Source organism: Phyllobates terribilis, unplaced genomic scaffold, assembly GCF_046119375.1.
Source record: "Phyllobates terribilis strain yellow unplaced genomic scaffold, ASM4611937v1 Scaffold_5__5_contigs__length_657084704, whole genome shotgun sequence".
Classification (NCBI taxonomy): domain Eukaryota; kingdom Metazoa; phylum Chordata; class Amphibia; order Anura; family Dendrobatidae; genus Phyllobates; species Phyllobates terribilis.
In genome coordinates, this window is record NW_027362765.1 from 298368300 (window position 1) to 298386228 (window position 17929).

The 17929-nt window shown below is 43.7% G+C and overlaps 1 protein-coding gene across 1 annotated transcript; it reads right to left on the reverse strand.

Annotated features, from left to right (window-relative positions):
- Nucleotides 1-229: 229 nt before the first annotated feature.
- Nucleotides 230-13267, reverse strand: LOC141273048 (fructose-bisphosphate aldolase B-like). The gene is made up of 9 exons (XM_073684383.1): nucleotides 13108-13267; nucleotides 11586-11707; nucleotides 7368-7579; nucleotides 7228-7282; nucleotides 6975-7135; nucleotides 4774-4857; nucleotides 2161-2335; nucleotides 1042-1241; nucleotides 230-680 (listed from the first exon to the last, which is right to left on the reverse strand). Exons 2-9 carry the CDS (start codon nucleotides 11695-11697, stop codon nucleotides 585-587), a joined length of 1095 nt encoding a protein of 364 aa, XP_073540484.1. The 5' UTR covers nucleotides 11698-11707; nucleotides 13108-13267; the 3' UTR covers nucleotides 230-584.
- Nucleotides 13268-17929: the final 4662 nt, after the last annotated feature.

A 17929-nucleotide genomic window follows, 5' to 3' on the forward strand; every position in this document is an offset into this window, starting at 1 on the left:
GACATGTGTGCTCTATGCAGAGTGAAATGAGCATAGCACAGCCCACTCGGCTGTTTCCAGAGCTCCCACTATTAGTGGCCATAGAGACAGATATTTGGGTCTCACCCATGAATGGCTAAGATGTGAATACCCCATGCAAGAAGAGTTCTATATATAACACCGGATGTACAGATCATACAATAAATTCCAATGTCTGATCTTTTTTATAGGAATAATGAGATGCACTAGATTTTATTAAAGAAAGTTTTTAATAGAGTCATGTTCCCAATTCATTTTGGTCATTCTTTAAATAGCAGCCTTCCAAAAGTCTGAGATGGTTCAATATACAGTGTCTTTGGGTCTTGTACAGACAGTCTGCCTCTTACACACCCCTGTCACCTATAAACGTGCTGTCATTGCTTCCAGTATCAAAATCATTAAGCTACAGCACCAAATACCATTACTACATGGAATTTTAAAGATTTGAACATACCACCCGACATTTTTACTGTAAATGATGTGATTTAGCTTGGGACGACCTATATTAATGGCTTAGTGTTTGGACTTGGAAAGTCCGTTAGATAAAGAAAGCTAGTTAGGTAAGCTCAATAGGTGTAGCTTGGTTGGAAGAGAGACTGGGAGGAGGCAGTGTCAGAAGATCCAGATGGAGCATACTTCCCGAGTGATGCCAGGCCATTAATCTGCAATACACATAAGAAAGAGTCATTCCCTGATGAATCTATATGTGGTAAGGTAATGTCAGCGGTTGAATCATACAGCTCAGTCAAGTGTCATGGTCATTTCAAGATGGTGCAAAAAAGGAACTTTGAGTGTTGGTCACCTTTGGCCTCCTGACCAGCTTTTCTACCATAATAATGATCCTAAAAATTGTATTTAGCATGGATAGGGATTTGCCTTAGGAGACCTACAAAACTGGACAACGTTTCCTAATAGAAGTGTTAATATTGTGGTATGTATGGGCAATTAAATAACGATCACATTGTACACACCGATGTGAAATCATCATGTCATCACATCCATTGGGCAAGGACTAGTACCAACCTTAGCCCTCTTGAGGAAGGCCTCCTGGGATGCCTTCTCATTTTCTACTTTCCCTAGCCAGGCAGAAAGTGCTGAAGCTTGCAAGGCACGGCCGTACGAGAATGACACTCGCCAGGGGCGTAGAAGATTGCAGCGGTTCATGGCATTCAGGTTGAGGGATGCCTCTTCTTCACTTTGACCTCCAGACAGGAAGCAAATACCTGGAAAAAAAAATCAATATAAAAAAATGCCCAATGAGTAAAGTGGAAGGAATTGAATTTTACATCACAGGATAGGAAGTATAAAAGAATAGGAAGGAAGAAGTAAAAGGCAGAGTCTTGTGTGTAGGTTTTATTCTACTGCTAGATAAAGCCATATTTAGATAGTCGCCTAATTAATATGCTTCCGTAGACCTCGAGAGTGGTTCCAAACAACATCTCTTGCACTTGAGGAACCGACACATCTAAGCCCATCTGTTGGACTACTACTCATTTTAATGAGATCTTGCAATGTTTCCTTTCTCCTGTGGTGGCGCTACTGGAAAATACTACACTTGCAGCCAGGCTATTTCTAGATTACAGCTGATTAGTGGGAAGTCCACAGTGGCAGAGCCTGTAATTCACTCGTCACAGAGAACCCCAATTATCCAAAGTGAACATCCCTTTTAACGGGCCAGCCAGTGTGACTTTGGAAGGAAGGAACCTCCTTGTTGGCTCTTCAGAAATAATAAATTATTTTTTTATGATGATACAGGACCACAAAATTCCCATAGAGACACGTTCAGAGACATTGGGGAAGATTCATCAACCCAACGTAGTGGCTTACCCCAGCGGAGTGTGGGACAGGACTGGTCTATAAAAGGCAAATCTTGACAAATCCCCCCATTATCTCCTACACTTTAAGACAGTAGCGACCATTTAATGGTGAAAGGTCCTGACAGGTTCCCTTTAAAAATAAAAGTAGTAGATTCACCAAAGGTATGGCTGCATTTAGTATAAAAGGCTTTTGCCCTATAGGACACCTGAGGTGATCCCTTAATAATGGACTTTTATTGTTTTTAGAGAAAAAGATGGAATTTGGAAAGAAGTCCAATAGTATGATCGATAAAGCTCAGTGAGAGACAGAGAGGGGCTTCATTACCAGGTACTGCGGCAGGAACGGTTCGTCTCAGAGCTGTAACAGTTGCCATAGCGACTTGCTCTGGGGTGAATTTTTGGGGACAGGATTGTCCTCCTGTTACCATATTTGGTTTTAAGAGTGTTCCCTCAAGATATACGTGATGTTGGATGAGAGCAGCGTACACTGCAGACAGGACCTGTGACAAGAGATATACATGCATACATTTACACGACTCCCAGAATCCATCAGTGACAAGAATATTACAGAGGGTCATCCAGCCTTATGAAAATAAAGCCCCATCAGTCAAACGCAATTGCAAATGTTGAAGACCACTGCTTTCTGTGTGTGAATAGCCACTTACATTCCAGCCAGTGTGAGTGACAGTGATTATGGGTAGCTGAAGAGCTTAGGCTGGAGTCCGGGACTGAAGAGAGGTTTGGGATGTGTCAAAGGCTATGTTCACACTGCGTTTTTAGGTCTGCTTCATGCGTCCATTCCAGAAACAGAGCAATGCAGTGAAATACACAGATCTGTGACATAGCAGATGCAAACAGAAGCAGAAGGGCCCCATTGACTATAATTGCTATAATTGGGTCCATCCAGTTTCTAATATCTCTGTTTTTATTTAACAGAACGCAAAGTGCAGCAATGTAAAATTATTCCATTCAACAGCACTCGGACGAAAAGATGGATGACTTATCCAGTCTATCACCCCCGAAATGCAAACTAAACTAAAAAAAAAGTTATCTAGGGGAATTAACCAATATAAAGATCATATTAGCAGTCTAAATTGATGTAATTAGTTTGAAAATGCTTTATATTCCATATGCAAATGAGGGGGCTTTAGTTATGCCCATCTACCTCAATTTCATATTGAGCTGTCTCCTATCAACAGCAGACACTTGGCCACTCGAACCTAAATGCTCTGCTGCTCGTGTACACTGTCTATGAAGGAGTCAGCGGTACAAACACAGTACGAGGGCAGGCTACCCTTTCATCATTGCTTCCTTTCAGTGGCCGCCACTTGCTACACCCAGAAGTGTAGCGAGCGGCTTCAGAGAGGAGGAGAGATCAGTTTCGCACTCCTCCTGCCTGCACTGCACAGAATTGGCCAATGTCAAAGCCGATCTTGACCCATCTGTGATGCACTGAGCACAAGAGGAGTACGTGTCTGATCCACTCTGAAGCTTCCCACTATCCTTCTAGGTGTATCAGTGTAGTGAGCAGCTGCTGTCAGGAAGCAATGATGAAAGGGGGTGCCCTCACACTGTGTATGCAGCAGACTCCTTCATTGTCAGTGTGCACACGCAGCGCCACAGTTAGGATTTAGGCAGCGCTCACATTGGCCAAGCGTGCGCTGTCAGAGTCAGGGAACTGCACAGTATGCAAATTGAGGGGACGTATTAATAGACCAAGCTCTTGGCCACGCCAAGGGTGCACCAAAGCCCCCTCATTAGCATATAAAATATAAAGAGTTTTCAAACCAATTACAACAATGAAGTGTATACTGCTAATATGTTCTTTTAGGGGCCAAGTCCCCTATATACATTTTTTTTATAGTTTACAATTTGGGGGTGAGATCCTCACCTTGAATGCTTACTCATTCGTGATCCATTACCCTGGGACTTCGGAGGATCATCAGGATGAAAAGGCTGCCACATCTATTGATCATATGGTTACATACATGTGACAGTTGGATACCATCATCTGACATGTCACATGTAGATCTAGTGTTTTAGCTCAGAGAGCTAGTCTAGATTTACTCACCCGAATTTGGGAGTATCACAATATTTGCCTTTGAGGTACTTGTGTGAAGGCTATACCCATTCAAGAATATTCGAAGATTTGAATTGCTTGAAGGGTTTGTCGGCCTTAGATTGCCCCTGCTCATACATTAGGATAGGGCATATACATGTAGTAAGACCTTCTAAGGCAGATTGGAGAAGGCTACAAGGCATATTTCTCAAACTGGAGGGCCTGGCACATCCATGCATTTCATGGACAGCCCACTGATTTCAATGGACAGTGTAATATTTTCTTTTTCCTGTTGTGGCGCTGCAGGGTAATTGACCACTTGCTGTTGAAGAACCCTATAGAATACAGCGAATTGCTGGGGTTCCGGCAGCAGGACAACTTTTAAACAGCTTATCAGATGACCCTGAAAATACACCCCGTTACTCTGTGAAAGGTCATTGGCCTCACTGATGCTGTAATGCGAGTCTTCCACTGACTATACGATTTAATTCGAAGTCACATGTCCATAAAACAAACCATACTTGATTGTAATACCCGGCATGACCAGCAGGTCACCAGACATGACCTAATTATGATCATGATATGAGACAGTTAGCTCAGGCCAGGAGACCTGCGATCTGAGCATGGTCCTTGTTTCATGGACTTGTGAATAAGGCTTTAGATTATTCCTGCTAGTGTTCTGGAGCATAAAAAGCTAGAATTAATCTCTACTTTCTGCCAACATGATCATTAGGCTAAAGTCTCATTGGCATCGTTCCCAGACTTATATCTTGAACGTGTAAAAAACACATGTTAATGTTTAACAAGGATGTAGACTGTTCATGAACTACAACACCCAACATGGTTAAGAGAAGGAGCTGGAAATGTGATCAGGCTTACCTTTTCTGTCTCATATTGGCACCTCTGGAGATCATGTGACCCATCGGACAAAATTTCAGGTTCAACAATTGGCACCAGACCATTCTGAAAGACACATGTAGAATTAGGAATAATAATAATAATATTAAAAACAATTTTATTTATATAGCGCCACCATATTCGACAGCACTTTAAAATTAGATAACCAATCTATTGGATTTGTTCTCTTTAGCTTGGAAATGGAAGTCATCTACTTAAACTCTTCAGGGAGTATTCATTCTGAGAGCTAGTTTTACTTGTGGCTGGTTTGCCACTATTTGCACCAAATTTAGCAAAATGTTGCAGTGTTGATAAATTTAAAGAGGTTGTCCACTACTATACATAATGCCCCCATCGATTTAAAGAGTGGAAAGAAGTGTTTTTGTAATTACCTTGTGTGGTCATTCTTGCCTGTGAGCGGCGCTATCACTGACTGCTCAATAGGCATCATGTGACCCCGGCTCCTCTGATGTCACGTCAAATTCCGGCTGCCCCAGTGACGTGCTCCCCCCTGATTGATGGGCTGTGCGCGGGGTTTCACCGCACATCACAGCCCAGCATCCACGACGCACTTTCCCTCTCCTCTACATTCATTGGGAATGCGCGCAGTGGATGCTGGGCTGTGACATGCGGTGAAACCCCGCGCACAGCCCATCAATCAGGGGGGCGATCGTCACTGGGTCACTCCTGACTGCAGCCGGAACTTGATGTCACATCAGCGGATGTCAGCCGAGGCTGCAGCCAGGTCACATGATGCCTGGTGAGCGGTCAGCGATAGCGCCACTCACAGGCAGGAATGACAACACAAGGTAATTACAAAAACACTTCTTTCCACTCTTTAAAATCGATGGGGCATTATGTATAGTAGTGGACACCCTCTTTAACACTTCTGTCTAAAAACTGATCTTCCCACTTGCTGCACTGGAGTTTGTGACTTTTTAAAAAGCTGCAGATCGAAAATCTGGCTAAATCCTTATTTGCATGGCTGATAATACTTTTAATAACTTTATAAAACAGTAAAAAGTTTTTGTAGAATTTTTTTGTACAAAAAGAAATGTACTCATTTACTAGCCAGATCAGACAGAGAAAGGCTACAAGGAGGACCAAAGCCAAGTCACTGCTTCATTTCACCTGTGGAGGCACGGCTGGAAAAATGAATACTTTCTTCTAAGCTCCTTCACTAATGATAGCTGATTGTTGGAGGTTACAGTATAGAGACACCATGTACCGTTAACAAAAATGAATTGTCCAAAGCATAATCACATAGGCTAAAAATGGTGCCCAAAGATGCAACAATAGCTGCAGACTGTGTGTATACAAGCACCACTAATTCCAGCAAATATATATATATATATCGGCTGAATATTGAAACAAATACAGTAAATAAAGGGGTTGTACATTATAAGAAACAGCTGCTTTCTTCCAAAAGCAGTGCCACACTTGTCCACGGGATGTGAGTGGTATTTTCGCATTCACTTCAATGACGCAGAACTTCAATAACAGACAACCCAGAGACAGGTGTGGCACTTTTTCTGAAAGAAAGCAATGAGTTTTTTCTTAATCGTATACTGCAAGTACGGTACATGTATTCTCTATGCAATAAAAATCCTAAAGTATCATTTCTTAGAACTCTGTGTTGTGACGTTCCTCTCTTATTCCTCCTGGAAGTACTGTAAATGGGTGGGTGTTACCAATTGGGCATCGGTCACCACACAGTCTAGTACAGTTGTCCTTTTTCACAATTAGTTTGTCATATGGAATGGCAACATATAGTTATTTCTTTATTAGTTTCCTAGGAGGAATAACAAAGGAAAAGAGCAAAGTAGTATTAAAAATAAAACATGCTCCAAAATTGGTATCTCAGGTATGAAGTAAAAGGACCTGTATGGGGAGTTTGCTTGCTCCCCAAAACCTATCACAGTAAGCTATGCTTGCTCCATCAGAACCCTGAGCTTGCTACATGTTATCTTAGATGCAAGGTCTGGTGGGGTTAATAACGGCCACTATTGCCGCTTAATCAGCACTTTCCCATATGTACAGCATAGAAGTGCCAGAGTTCAAGAGGAGTGATCTTTTGAAATTGTGCCAGATGAAATACAGATAAGACAAGAAGCCAAGATAAAGAGCCACTAGACAGAAAAAAAGAGAAGCAAAAGTAAGACATTTCCAATAAAAAAGATTACCTGTTGGCATATGCTTGCATAGCGTGCCAACACATTAGCATTTTCGTAAATGGCAAGGCTTGAGGGTGCATGGTCTGTGATTTTCAGCACACATCGCCACTTGGCAAAGTCAGCACCATCCTTTTTATACTGAGCACATCTCTCTCCAAGTCCATCTAGACCTGAAATTGTAACAACCAAGGTTTGGAAGGGGCATGGAGGACTATTGGCAAGGACCAGATCGGAGGAGGTATTTAGAGATCTAGGTACTGACCCTGAGTGGTAGTCTCTCCATCAGTCCCAGCGAGAACAGCTGTGCCTTTATCTACCTGTGAAAGACAGGGCAGACAAGATAATTTAGACAGATGCCATCACTTATCACTCAACAGAAGAAAGAAGTGATAGAAGATGGACCTTGATTCCTACGACAATGCCAAGATCCTTCAAGAGTTTGGGGAATGGGACACCACTGTTGGACTTTTGGTATAGTGTTTCATGGAAAAGAATGACTCCACCAATGCTGTCATTCAATTTGGCATCAGATGTGAAGAGAATATTACGGAACAGACGTCGATTTTCTTCTGTATTTTCTACATTGATGCGCTTTAAGCGGCTGCCCATGGTCCCTGAGAGGAAAGGCTGGTTACTATTATGTCCCATCAGGAGTGGAAATATTTCACTACAAGGTCAGGTCACAGAATAGATTAAAAAGCATCTCCATTAGATGGAATTCATGTGGTGAATAATGGCACCTACTGGAAATACTCTACAGAGAAATAGGTAGATGAAAGTAAATATTACAGTCTTCATTATACTAAAAAAGCTCAACTCTGATTATTCAGCTAGTTGTGAAGGCACTTCCAGTAGGTCCTTAAAGAAAACCTGTAACTTGCTCAAATAAATAGAAATCCCATGAGCTCCCCTGATTCTGCTACTCTTTTCCATTTTGTGCTGCATCGCTCCTTTGCAGAGATATTCACATTTGTTGCTCATAAGGCACATTCAGATGGGTGTATAAATCGGACTGAGATCGGAACGTCAGCTCTCCCTAATCCGAGCGTGATAGCTTCATGTATTTCTATGCAGCTGTCATGCTCGAGTCGGGAGAGCCACCAGGCAGTCCGAGCACTACAATCCGATTTATAAAGTCATCTGAGTGCGCCCTTAACCTTTGTCCGGCTGAGTAGGTACAATTGTAACTATTCCGTTTTAAAATTGCAATAACTTTTTTTTTTCGAAAAGCCGTAGAGGGCTGAAATTTCGTGATATCTCTGCAGTTTTGGTCCAGAATATATTGGCCAAATTTCAATAAAATATCTCCACCCCCTTCCGAGATAAGGGGTCGAGAAATTTTTGTAAAATTATGCAGCCTGACGAAGGTTAAAGCACAGTATGTAAAATCTCTGCTTGTAATTTAACTGGGCATTTCTACAGTCTTCTTTGGGGCGCTCATTTTCACCCCTCTATTTCATAAACTGCCAATCACAGCTCGAGATCATCCAAGTCTGATCAGCTACAGAGCGGTGACTGTCAGCATCTGGGAGGAAGGGGTGAAAGTGAACGCACCCAGAGAAGACTCCCAAGAAATGCCCAGTTGCGCTACAAGCAGAGATTTCACATAGTGAGCTCCAAAAGCAACAAATGTGAATGCCTCTGCAATGAAGTCATGCCGCACAAAATGGAATAGAACAGCAGAATCAGTGGAGCTTAAGAATTTTTACAACGATCGCTGGGAAATAAGTCGGATGAACTGCTGGCTCTGAGTAAGACCCAGAAGGAGTTTAGGGAATGCAGTCTCATGTGCTTTACAGAAACCTGGCTGCATGAGGAGGTCCCAGATTCATGTGTCTCGGTACCAGGGTTTCAAATGGTTCGGGCTGATAGAGAGAGAGTTAGATGCGGCAAGAAAAAAGGTGGAGGAGTGATACTCTACATTAACAACAGATGGTGCAATCAGGGGCATGTAACTGTTAAGGAGAAACATTGCTGTCCAAATATTGAACTGTTAGCAGTGGGCCTCAGGCCTTACTATCTGCCTAGAGAATTCACTCTTGTTATTGTAGTTGTGATGTATATACCACCATCTGCGAACCCAGAGGCTGCTGGGGATGTGTTGTCAGGGGTGATGGCCCGGCTTCAGACTAAACACCCAAACTCTCTAACTGTAATTTCTGGGGATTTCAATCGAGTAAAGATCTCATCTGCAATACCAAAGTTCTATCAATATGTCAAATGTCCTACACGGGACAACAACACACTGGATCTCCTCTTTGCTAATGTTAAGAATGCTTATTCATCGGCTGCATTACCCCCCCTGGGGAAATCTGACCACAACCTCATACTATTGTCTCCTGCTTACCAACCAGACGTCCGCAAACAACCAGTGACAATTAAAAAGATAAGGAAGTGGTGTCCAGCAGCAGAGGAGGCGTTACAAGACTGCTTTGACTGTACAGACTGGGAGGTGTTGTGTACCATGAAAGAGAAATGTAATGTTAATGAGATTACTGGCAGAGTTACTGATTACATCAACTTCTGTATGGACATTGTAGTACCTGTTCAAGAGATTCGGTGTTATGCAAACAATAAGCCATGGATTACAAAAGAGTTGAAACATTTACTAAACATGAAAAAACTGGCTTTTAAAAGGAAGGACAAGGAGGCATTGAAAATTATACAGCGAGACCTAAAGGGGAAAATTAAGATTGCCCGTGAGGCATTCAGAGTTAAATTAGAAAATCAATTTGCACAAAAAAGCTCCAGAGAGGTGTGGGCTGGAATGAAGCTAGTGACTGGGTTTAAGGCAAGGTCGGAGCAGGGGGGTGGTGGACTTACAATGGCTAATGAAATGAATCAGTTCTTCAATAGATTCAGCAATAAAGGTGCGGTAGCAGCAGGGAAGGGGGAGGAGGCCGGGGAACAACTAGCTAAATTAACAGGGGGTGAAATAGATCATTTCTCGGTCTCCAAAAATGACGTGAGGGACCAGTTTAGTAAGCTGGCCATTGGCAAAGCAGCAGGGCCTGACGGTCTCAGTCCACGTGTCCTCAGAGTGTGTGCAAATGAGTTATGTACTGTCTTCCAGCATCTCTTTAACCAGAGCTTACAATCAAAGAGAGTACCAGTGCTATGGAAGACTTCCTGCCTGGTGCCGATTCCCAAGACTACCTTCCCGGCTTCCCCGGGGGACTATAGACCGGTGGCCTTAACATCGCATGCGATGAAGTCCTTGGAGAGAATAGTACTTGCTCACTTGTGTCCGAGGGTGATGGCGCATACTGATGCTCTTCAGTTTGCGTACCGGCAGGGACTGGGTGTGGACGATGCTGTAGCGTCTCTGCTACAAACAGTACATTCCTTTTTGGACAATGATGGAACCACAGTGCGTGCTTTGTTCTTTGATTTCTCTAGTGCGTTCAACACATTACAGCCACTCTTACTGCGAGGAAAGTTGATTAAAATGGCGGTGGATGAGGGACTTGTGAATTGGATAATTGACTACCTGTCGGATAGGCCACAGTTTGTTAGGTGGGGGACGGCTACATCAGATAGTGTACTGAGCAGTGTCGGAGCCCCGCAGGGAACAGTGCTGTCGCCATTCCTCTTTACATTGTACACAGCTGACTTTCAGTATAAATCAGACCGTTGTCACCTCCAGAAGTACTCGGATGACTCTGTGATAGTTGGCGGTATTGGGAAGGACCAGGACGAAGAGGAATATAGAAGGGTGGTTGCGGACTTTGTAGTATGGTGCCAGGCTAACCATCTAGAACTAAATGTTAAGAAAACCAGGGAGTTGGTGATGAGCTATGGAAGGTGCAAGAAGGTATGCCTACCTGTTACCATTGACGGTCAGGATGTGGAGATGGTGGACAGTTTCAAATATTTGGGGGTTTACCTGGATAGCAAGCTAGACTGGAAGTGCCACATGGAGAAGGTCTACAAGAAGGGGATGAGTAGATTGTACTTCCTAAGGAAGTTAAGGTCTTTTAATGTGTGTGGCAAAATGCTTGAGGTGTTCTACCAATCCATTGTGGCTAGTGCCACCTTTGCGGCAATAATTTGCTGGGGTAACAGTGTGCGTGTTGCTGACGCCAACAAGCTCAACAAACTTATAAAGAAGGCTAGCGCGACGGTGGGCCTACAGCTTGGGACTTTTGAAGAGGTGGTAGAGGATAGGATTAAGAAGAAGTGCAGAGCTATAATGGGCAACAACACACACCCGCTTTATGAACTGTTTGCGAAACAGAAGAGCACATTCAGCAATCGCCTAATACAACTAAGGTGTAAAAAGGAAAAATACAGGAGATCGTTTGTTCCAACAGCTATGGGGGTGTTTAACAAATGTCTGAAAAGCAATGTCTAAAGCATTCCAAATGTTTTGTTATCATATGTGTCATGTTCGAGATCTGTGTTCTGCTGCTGTGATACCGCAATTTCCTCCGGGATAAATAAAGTATATCTTATCTTATCTTATCTTATCTTATCTTATTATCTTAACTTAATTTTTTTTAGCACGCAACAGATCCTCCTTAAAAGAGAGGCGCCAGTGACCTTTATTCTTTAGGAAAGGGGAGGGTGGGGAAAGCACATTTTAAATTGGAGGGCCGCATTGCCATCACATACACTTACCCGTAGACTCATCTGCTGCCAAAATCCCACAGCCATCTTTAACAATACGCTGTGCAATCTCGGAAAGTTCCTTCTTCTGTTCAGAAGTGAGTGCGGCAAATTGGTGGGCCATATTTGATGATCTGTAGAATGCAAAAGATTAATCAAGAATTAAATGTGAGCTCCATACAGAATACAAAATCTATCACAGCATCCAGACTTTATATGTCAGAACCACGTTGAGGTTCAAACCCACCTAGAAGCCACCCAAGGAGTTGACGATGCATAGATTTTCTGGTGTTTATGGAACATGAATATTCCATTCCATCAAGATTACTTTGATACTTAATATAAGAGTTGGGGTCCTGGGTTTCAATCTGACCAGGCAATGTCTGCATGGAGTTTTTTTATGTTCAGGTTGTTTGCTGGGTTTCAGATTTCAGGCTTGGAAAGACATTGATCTAATCGGTATGGTCTTAGTAAGGAAGACTCGAGACCACTTGAATGTAAGCTGCTTGCAGAGACAAACTCTGTTCTGGGAGAGGGAGGTGACCCCTTGGGGCTTATGGACATGGAGTTGTCTTTTTGAGTCCTTTAATGCTATTATTTCAAATAATATAAGTAGCTGTATGCCAATCAATGTGGCTGCCATGCAACTCTAAAAGGGTTTCCCCCCATATGCAGTCTCAGCTTCTATCTTGTGCCGCAACTTCACCCGTTTGCTATTTGGGAGTCCAGCTTTCCCGATAACTATAAGAAATGGCTGAATGACAGAAAAATATTTATATTTCTATACACAGCCTCCAATAAGAACTGTGATCGGACGCACGTAATTACACAATAGTTAGTTCTCCCTGGTCTTAAATGGCAAACAATAGCCTACATTCATTTGCCTTATAAATGTATATCCAGGTAAGTCACTATTCATGTAATTTAGTGCTTGGTGCTTATAGCTCAGCCCCACACAATATAAATTGGGCCGAACTGCAGTACCAGTCACAGACATGGACTAAAGTGGCACCGTTTTTAGTTAAGTAGACTTCTGTTGTAATCCCGGGTAGCTGCATAAAAAGGGTTTTTCCACCAGTAAAAGTTATAGGATAAGCCATCACTTTCTGATAAATTGGGGAGTTGAGCAGATTGTGGTCCATCGCCAATCCTTAAAATTAATTAGTGCAACCCTATGCCAGGAAAAAGCAAACCGGAGCATTAAAAAACATGCAAGACACCACCGGCTGCAGAGCAGGATGCAGGTGGGATGTCTACCAGGGTCCCCCTCTCTCAAAATAAAGACATTTCCCTAATATGATTTCTGCAGATCACTGCACCAAGAACTTCTACATTGCAACAGCTCAACCTGCAGAGCACGTCACCCCACCCATCCCATACATATACAAGCATGTCAATATGGCTGAACTCTAAATCCAACTGCGGAGCATCACTCCGCTTCCTCCAGAAGTATACATTAATGCAGCCTATATAAAACGAATCCTTCAGATTACACATGCCATACAGTATAGGAATCCCCACCTATTGCACTTACTGGTATGGTGGCTGTAGGGTGGCAGCAGGCTGGTGAGAGGAGGGACGGACACAGCCACATCATACAGCTTTATATGCTGGGACGCCTATAGGAGTATGGGTTGTGTCTATGTGCTCTGCTCGTCTATAGGCTCCTTCCCTGCACACTCCTTCACAGGGAGCCACTCACTGTCAGACAGGCAGGATTTGGCTACAGAGGGAGGGGAAGCTTGTAATTTTCACTGTGGACAAAGGTCATGCCTGAGGGGAGACGATTTTACAGCATGTACTCAATGCCAAAAGACAAGACAACATTTTTGGTTGATTTCTACACGAAGATCAAAAGAGGGTCTCTATGATTAGTTGCACCCATGCAAAGTGTGGATTTACATGCTACTACCTCAGCGTTTCTTACATCAATGTTTAAAGCTCGGACTTAAATCAGGCAGAACAAAGCTGCACCTTAAAAAGTTATTTTAGGCTGTGTGCCCACTATGCTTTTAAGCGTTTCCGCAGCAGCAATTCCGCTGCAGAAACGCTTCAAAAACGCTTGATAGAAGGTCTGCCATGTTCCCCAATGATAATCCGCATGTGCTGTGTACATGCTGCGGAAATTTCCGCTGTGAATTATCATTGCGGAAAAATCTGCAGCACTACCAATTATTTTGCGGAATCGCAGCGTTTTCTCCGCCATTGACTTGCATTGGAAAGCATGACATTCGCATCACTGCATCTGCAGATATATCATGCGGCTCAGTGTGTGGATGGTACCCAGGTCTAGAGGAGAGGAGACTCTCCTCCGGACCCGGGTACCATAGAACCTGTAAAAAAAAAAGAATAAAATAAAAAATATACATTATACTTACCTTCTGATGGCCCCGGCTTGCCGGCAGCTCGCGATGGTCTAAAAAGGACCTGCCATGACGTCATTTAGTCATGTGACTGACGTCGGCGGTCGCGTGACCCGTCACATGGCTAAATGAAGTCATGGCAGGTCCTTTTAGTCTACCGCAAGCTGCCGGCAAGCCAGGACGGATCGGATAAAGACACCGGGGGCCATCAGAAGGTAAGTATAATATTTATTTTTTACCATTCTTTTGGTCACACTATATAAATCCATGCTGTTTGCATGGATTTATATATTGTGACCAAGTTGTCAAGCACTTTCCAAGTGATGCTAAAATCGCTTGGAAAGCGCTTGACAACCCTCATGCGGAAATGCAAGTGAAGAACGCTTCACTTCCGCTTGTCCCTGGCAGGAAAAACGCATGTACAATCCGCATGTACAATCCACATGTACAATCCTTATGTACAATCCGCATGCGTTTTTTTTGCCAGGGAGATGCAGAAACGCTCAGGAAAAAATCCTGAGCATTTCTGCATCGTGGGCACATAGCCTTACATTTCCATTACGCAGAATCTGTTGCAAACATTTCTGAGACCAAAAATCAGTGCCATTCATCTCACTGAGGTTCAGATGAATGAGATATTTGCCAAATTTTCCGCAACAAAAAATCTCCAGCAAGGCAATTCACCCCCAAAGTGTTCTTGCTGAACACAGACAGCATTTGGGTCTTTAATGGGGTTTTCTGCATTCACTCGATGACTGCATATTTGTTATTATTTATTTTACTCACTTATATAGCGCCATTAATTCCACAGCGCTTTACAGACATTATCGGCACTGTCCCCATTGGGGCTCTCAAGCTAAAATTCCCTATCAGTATGTCTTTAGAGTGTCGGAGAAAACCAGAGAACCCAAAAGAAACCCACCCAAACATGGAGAGAACATACAAACTCCTTGCAGATGTTGGTGGGATTTGAACCCTAGACCCGAGCGCTGCAAAGTAACAAAGCTAACCACTGAGCCACCATGCAGATTGATTAATTCTATTTGTGTGCAATATGTACACTGTCAGGAGTCTGCTCTGCTGCCTACTCAAGCAGATGTCACATGACCGCAAGTATGCAATTTGCAGCACATGCAGGTTACAACAGCTAGAAGAACGCAGCAGCACTTTGATTGACATTTCGCTCTACACAGATGCGCTGGAGAGCGAGCGCTCAATTAAAGTGTCACAATGCTGTGAGCGGTGACTGTAGCTGCTCCGGGCATAGTTCTGTGAATGAAAGCCGATGGATCCTGGGAGGAATAAAGTTAATTTTTTCTCCTGGAAGCCTGGCACTTTCAGTAAGACGGCTGGACAACATTATAACATTATTAACCTGCAGATTGACCCTATATTTGCAGTTCCGGGTAATAGCATTTGGCGACATAACACGCTCCCTTTAAACAGCCAAGTTGTTGGAATTGGAGGAGATCCTAGATGTCAGACCTCCATCCGTGCCATGGCTTTCACTTTAAAAGAAGACCCAAGCTGCAGCCAACATTGCCTGCCCAACATTGTAACATACAATAGTTCTGCCTGATTGATTCATTCTGGGATCACAAAAATTCAAAACAGGCTTTTGAGACTATTTTCAGAGCAACAGAACAGATTTGGTACAATCCACATTTTTTGGTGGCTGCTTTTCCCTAGACTGCAATCATTTGAGCTACTTATCTTCAGTGCCTGGTAGATGCCTTGACCATCCCCCACATGTAATGACCGGAAAGAAGTGTATGGTATAACATGCTGGCTTCTGAGGGGTGGCAGAGAAAAAGAAGGCCATGCACAGGGGGAAAGTTTAGTGAAACAATTTTGAACGAAAATTATCTCTTGACTGGCATCAGTGCTGTCAGTGAAAGAGATATACCAAGCTAAATGTGCGAGAACGAAAGTGCAATTTGCACCCACACAAAAAAAGCAATAAAAAAAATATCTTACATGCCTTGCAACAACTTTATTATGTATTTAGAAACTTTCTGCAACTCATTTGGCAAGAGGATAAGGCCTAGTGGGAAAAAGGGGTGATTTTGCATAAAAGAGGTGTGGGTGACAGTTTCCACACGTACCGGAGACACTGACACACGCAGACTCATTCATTTGAATGGGTCTCTGCACGTGTGATCCACACGTAGACATGTCCGTTTTTGGCCGGCAGCATGGATCACACGGACCCATTTAAGTCAGTGGGTCCGTGTAAACACGTACCGCACAAGGATGCCATCCATGTGACATGTACCGGCGCTTGGGAATCAGTGGTACAGTTAGCGCTGCTCCCAAGCTCCGGGTGCTGAATGATGCACTCATCATAGTCCCCTGCCGGCGCTGCGATCAGCACCAGCAAGGGATAAAGTTGAGAGTAGTAGTCTGCTTTCAGTGTCTCCACCAGTAAAAATAAGAATAAAATAAAAAAAATCCTTACTCCCCTGTCCCAAGTGTCCCCCGCTGTAATCCATGCGACTGCTCACACCAAGTAGCCGGGGAGAATAGCTCCTGCAGCGAACGAACCCTGGAGCTGCACTGAGCTCAGTGAGTGACAGCACACCGCTCGCTGAGTGCAGCTCCGGGCCCCGCTCGCTGCAGGAGTCAATCTCCCTGGCTCCTCGGCATGAGCGGTCGCATAGATTACAGCGGGGGACACTTAGGACAGGTGAGTATAGGGATTTTTTATTTTCTTATTTTTACAGGTGGACATTGCGGGAGCAGACTACTACTCTCATCATGGTCCCCTGCCGGTGCGGATCTTAGCTCCGGCAGGGGACAATGATGAGGGCAGTGTTCAGCAATTGGTGCTTGGGAACAGCGCTAACTGTACTGTTGATTCCCAGGCACTGGTATGTGTGCTCCTAATGTGACACACAGTTGCCACACAAGTGCATACGGACACACCGATATCTCCGGTACTGTTTTTTCCAGTACGGGAAATATCAGGACGCGTGAAAGAGCCCTTACACAGCAAAATCATGCACCAAATGGTGTAACATTAGACTGAAGAAGCTCTGAATTTATCACAAAGCATGAACTTCTCTGATAAATTTGGTGCATTTTAAGAGTATAAGACTCTGCGCCCATGATGATTTTTTGTTGGTGCATTTTTGATGCTGTGTATTTCAGCTGTGTCATAAACGTAGCTTCTTACACTTCCAGCAGAGTGGATGGGATTTATAGAAATCTCATGCCCGCTGTGTTTCTATTTTTTACGCAGAGCAAACTGACTTGCGGTGTGTGTTTCAAATCCGGAACATACCAATCGCTCTTGCGGATACGCTGAGTTTTATGTGCAGATTTTTCCCAAAGAATTGCATTAGATTTGGAAAATCCACAGGTAAAAAACACACATGCATTTTTAGTGTTCCCAGCGGAAACGCATAAAAAACAAATGTAATCCCCACATGGCTATACCAATAAAGTTCTCAAAGCCAAATACTAGAAAGTATCAAAAACAAAGCAGTTTTATTTAAAACATAACATACCAACTGTCCTCCCACCTCTCCTCCTGCTCCCTCTTTGACCGCTTACAATCTGGTTTCCAACCACACCATTCCACTGAAACTGCCCTGACCAAAGTCAGCAACGACCTACTAACCGCCAAATCCAAGCGACACTACTCTGTCCTCCTTCTCCTGGACCTGTCATCTGCCTTCAACACAGTGGACCATTCCCTCTTACTCCAGACTCTCATCTCTTGGCATCACAGACTTGGCCCTATCTTGGATCTCTTCATACCTAACAGACCGGACATTCAGCGTCTCCCACTCACACACCACCTCCTCATCTCGCCCCCTTTCTGTCGGTGTCCCCCAAGGTTCAGTTCTAGAACCCCTGGTCTTCTCCATCTACACCTTTGGCCTGGGACAGCACATAGAGTCTCCCGGCTTTCAGTATCACCTCTATGCTGATGACACACAGATCTACCTCTCTGGATCCGGTATCACCTCCTAACTAATTAGAATCTCA

Coding starts and splice junctions, on each gene's coding strand:
- LOC141273048 (XM_073684383.1), bottom strand. CDS start 11,697: ATGGCCCACCAATTTGCCGCACTCACTTCTGAACAGAAGAAGGAACTT. Junction 7,136..7,227: donor TGGAGAGACTACCACTCAGG/GTCAGTACCTAG, acceptor TTACAATTTCAG/GTCTAGATGGACTTGGAGAG. Junction 1,242..2,160: donor CGTTCCTGCCGCAGTACCTG/GTAATGAAGCCC, acceptor TTTTTTTTCCAG/GTATTTGCTTCCTGTCTGGA.